Here is a 4,032-nt window from a genome sequence, read left to right on the forward strand (position 1 = left end):
CAAAAAAAAAAAAACCTTCCATAAATTGCCACTGCTCCAGGAATAAAAACCAAAATCCTTAGCATGGCTTACAAGGCTATACATGGCTTGGCCCTCATCTACCTTTCTCCCTAGCCACATTTTATCAACTCCACCCACACCAGCATGCTTAGAATTCTTCAAAGGGGTCAAGCTCCTCTTCTCTCAGGGCTTTTGAACACTTAGAACACTTTCTTAGTCCAAGTAATTCCTCCTGATCGGTTCAGAAAAGCCAACCCTGAACCTCTGGCTCTGATCATCATTACCCACACCATCCCTGTTGAAGTCAGATTTTCTTATTATTGTACTCAAAGAACTACAGTCTTTACTTTCATAGTACCTACCTCAATTTATCATTTCACACTCATCTGTAAAAGTATTCTAGTAAAATGTCTTCCACTAGAAGAAGGATATGCAAACCATAGTCTGTGGGTGCCTATTTTTGCATGGCCCACAAGCTCTCTGGTTTTTACATTTTTAAAGGGTTCAAAAACAAACCAAAATACACAACAGAAACCATATGGGGTTAGCAAAGCCTAAACATTTACTTTCTGTAAAAATTTACTAAATATTACCAGCAAAAATACTAGGCTCTAAGCACCATGAAAGCAGGGTCCATGTACATCTCACTATCTTCCCAGACTTTAACACTGCCTGCCATATGTGCTCAGAAAATGCTTGTTGAATAACTAGGTGGAGATGTCATCAAGAGCTGTAAAGGCTGGGGGAAAAAAATTTAAATGTTAAAATAAGAGCAAAGGAGCAAGGAAAAAAAAAGAAAAAACAACCAAACACCTAGAAAAGGGAACTTTAGAGACGTTACTCATTAGAAAAGTTAACAAAGAAGTGAAACTGTCACAGTGTGTGAAAGGTCAGATGAATTAAAATAACCCAGTAGATAAAAATACCAACAAACATCTAAAAAGATGTTTCCATTTGAAGCTTATCCTCCCCACTATCAGGGAATTGTTTCTAATTATTCTGCCCTCAGAACTAAATCTCCAAGTCACAAAAAATATACCATATCCAGGATAGAGAATAAGGTGGGAGGGAGAGGGAATGGCAGGGAAGCAGTTGAATCCTTACCTGTAACACCTGCTGAATGCTCCGAAGCCAAGAGACACAGTGCTGCTGGAATATCTCTGTGGGGCTCTCCCCTACTAACAGGGACAACAGACACAGGCCCTCAAACCTTACAAGAAAGAAGAGAGTGATGACAAGTGAGTGGAAGATAGACTTCAGAGAAAACTACTGACTGTTCTTTTATTCTCATTGAGCTGCAGTAAGACTTCAACCCCAGACCCACTGTGTTTTCTAACCCCTGAAATACTTGGAGAACTTGAAGTGAGGTGGGAGCAGCAAGAAAGAAGGGAGCAGAAATAATCCTGGGGGAATTTAGAAAACTTGAAAGCTGGAAAAGGTGAGGTTCAATTCAAATGAGTTCACAAAAAGAATGAAACTCTCCACCCTCTCGGGAACAGAAAAATCTCTTGAATTCAAGGGGTAGTAACAATAGATGGACAAATGTACATATAAATAGCCCATTATCTAAGGGAACAGACCCCTGGAGAAAAAATAGGGTTAAAGACTTACCGAGTTTTGATGGAACTGAGACGTGAATTACTGAGACTCACCAATGCTCCAAGAGCTGAAAGGTTCTGGAGGAAAGAAAACAGGGAAGTGAGACAAGAATAGGATGTTAAAGATGCAGAAGGATTTCTCCAAACCCTTCTCTGTTCCAGCAATCAAAGAAGACTTTCTGAAATCATACCTCTTCTTAGGCCAAAAGGTCCCTCGAGAGACCTCAGGCCTTTGGCCTTTCTTTCTGTGGGTAATACACAGCAGCCTGTCCCTCAGCCTTTCCTCAAGTTATATATCACCAGACCCCTGACCCCAAGCCTCCCTCAAAAAGTGCTAAACAGAAGACAGCCCAACTCATCCAACTAGCAGGCTTCAAAAATGGGTCTGCTTCACCTCTGTATCCCTGGACAGCACCTAGCACAGAGGAGACATTTCACAAATGCTTGCTGAACGAACACTGAACTCATCTGTTATCCTTCCTCCTTCACTTCTCTACAAATCCTCCTTCTCCTGTTCCTGGCTTCCTTAGAGCCAACACAGACCTAGTCAACCAGAATCCTCCTTCCAATCCTTCTCTTCTCTCACATGCTGGAAGCCCATGAAAGATGTTACCTTATCTGCCCCTGCACAAGTAACCTCTCCATCTCCTGACTGGTCAGTCCTCTCTTGTGGCATCTGTAGCTCCCTAATGGTATGCATCACTTTCTTTCAACAAATACATAACATACCCTGGGTCAGGTGAAAGAATACAGAGTTGAATAAAATAAATAAGGTCCCTCTCTTCTTAGGGAAGAAAATGTCCATTCATTTGTGTGACATATATTTATTTAATATTTCAAATGAGACATTATTTTAGGTGCTGAGTATCTTATTTTCTAGTTAGAGGAGACAGAAAATAAAAAGTTTGCAAAATAAATGTACAGTATGTCAGATGGTGTTAAGTACTTTAAGGAAAAATAAAGCAGAGTGAGGAAGAACAGGAGCGCCCAGAGACAGAGCAGAACAGCTCAAGATTTCAACACACTACATCAGAACAGCATACAACTTAAAACTTGTAAATTATTTCCAGAATTTTCCACTTAAAAATTTTGGGACCACCAAGCAATCCCCCTATTGGGAATATACCTGGAGGAACTCAAGTCATTCTACCAAAAAGATACCTGCACATGCATGTTTGTTGCAGCTCTATTCACAATAGCAAAAACATGAAACCAACCATGCTGCCCATTGAAGCTGGACTGGATTTTAAAAATGTGGTACATATACACAATGGAATATTATGCAGCCATAAAAAAGGACAAATACTGTGCAGTAACTTAGATGAATTTAGTCTATCATACTCAGTGATCTATCACAGAAACAAAGAACAGAGTACCATATGTTCTCACTCATAAGCAGACCTTGAACAATTATCATAATACTATAAGAAAGGGATTGGCAGTAGTGGGAAACTGCCAGGGGAGGGGTGTGGGATTGACAGCTGAAGGAAACTGCCAGGGGAAGGAGGGACACACCTCATCAGCAAGGATACCTGCATAAGGAACATTTGTATACCTAACCCTGAAATGTACTCCATATCTTTAAAATAAAATTTAAACAAATAAAGTGAAACCCAGTCATGACTCTCAGCCCTGGTACCAAATTCCCTTCCCCTCTACCAGAAGGTTCACTCCAACAAGACAAAAGAGAAATGATTTCCCAGGACATCGGAGATGGTTTGCCTTACAGGAAGAAAGGAGTAAGAGCATTGTTATCTGTGCAGAAAGAAAGAATGGTAAAACTGAGATACCTGTTTGTTATTCAACAGATTTTCTCAGCTTGAAAAAAAAAAACTAACAGACGCCGGGACTTAAGGGAGTTAGAATGAATGAAGAAGTGAACCATTCAATATGTGACTGTAGTGTCTGCATGTATCATAGATGAGTTCGTTTTAAGAAAGCTAAAATAGGGAATTATGACAAGGAACCAATTTAACCATAAACCTCACTCTTGTACTTTTCTTTCTTCGTGGTGATTTTATGCAGCAGGTTGAAAAAGCTACTCTGGGCTAGGACAGACTGTATACCAATATTTTGGTAACCCATGATGAAAGATGTCTTTTTCTTCTTGTATCTTTTCATTCCTATCTTTATACCAATAATTTACAAGGGTCTCTGTAGTTTGAATGCTTGCGAATTACTTCAAAATGCTTTAACTCTACTTTTTGTTTTGTTTTTTTTTTTTTGAGTTGGAGTCTCACTGTCTCCCAGACTGGAGTGCAGTGGCCACTCCCGGCCACTGCAGCCTCGACCTGCTGGGCTCCGGCGATCCTCCCGCTCAGCCTTCCAAGTAGCTGGAACTACAGGTGCGCACTACCACGCCTGGCTAATTTTTGATTTATTGTAGAGGTGAGGTCTTGCCAAGTTGCCCGGGCGGGTCTCGAACCCACGGGCT

General features: G+C 40.7%; 1 protein-coding gene across 1 annotated transcript in view; it reads right to left on the reverse strand.

The window, feature by feature from the left end:
- PELP1 (proline, glutamate and leucine rich protein 1) overlaps positions 1-4,032 on the reverse strand; it is a gene marked incomplete at its 3' end in the record, with an annotated part of 12,858 nt that overhangs the window by 3,351 nt on the left and 5,475 nt on the right. The window contains exons 2-3 of the mRNA XM_021706958.1: positions 1,612-1,676; positions 1,105-1,210 (exon numbers count right to left, since the gene is read on the reverse strand). Of these exons, the coding sequence (XP_021562633.1) occupies positions 1,105-1,210; positions 1,612-1,676 (171 nt within the window). The remainder of the gene's footprint in view (positions 1-1,104; positions 1,211-1,611; positions 1,677-4,032) is intronic.

This window comes from Carlito syrichta, unplaced genomic scaffold (assembly GCF_000164805.1).
Source record: "Carlito syrichta isolate Samal-C Ts95f unplaced genomic scaffold, Tarsius_syrichta-2.0.1 Scaffold316228, whole genome shotgun sequence".
NCBI classification, from domain to species: Eukaryota; Metazoa; Chordata; class Mammalia; order Primates; family Tarsiidae; genus Carlito; species Carlito syrichta.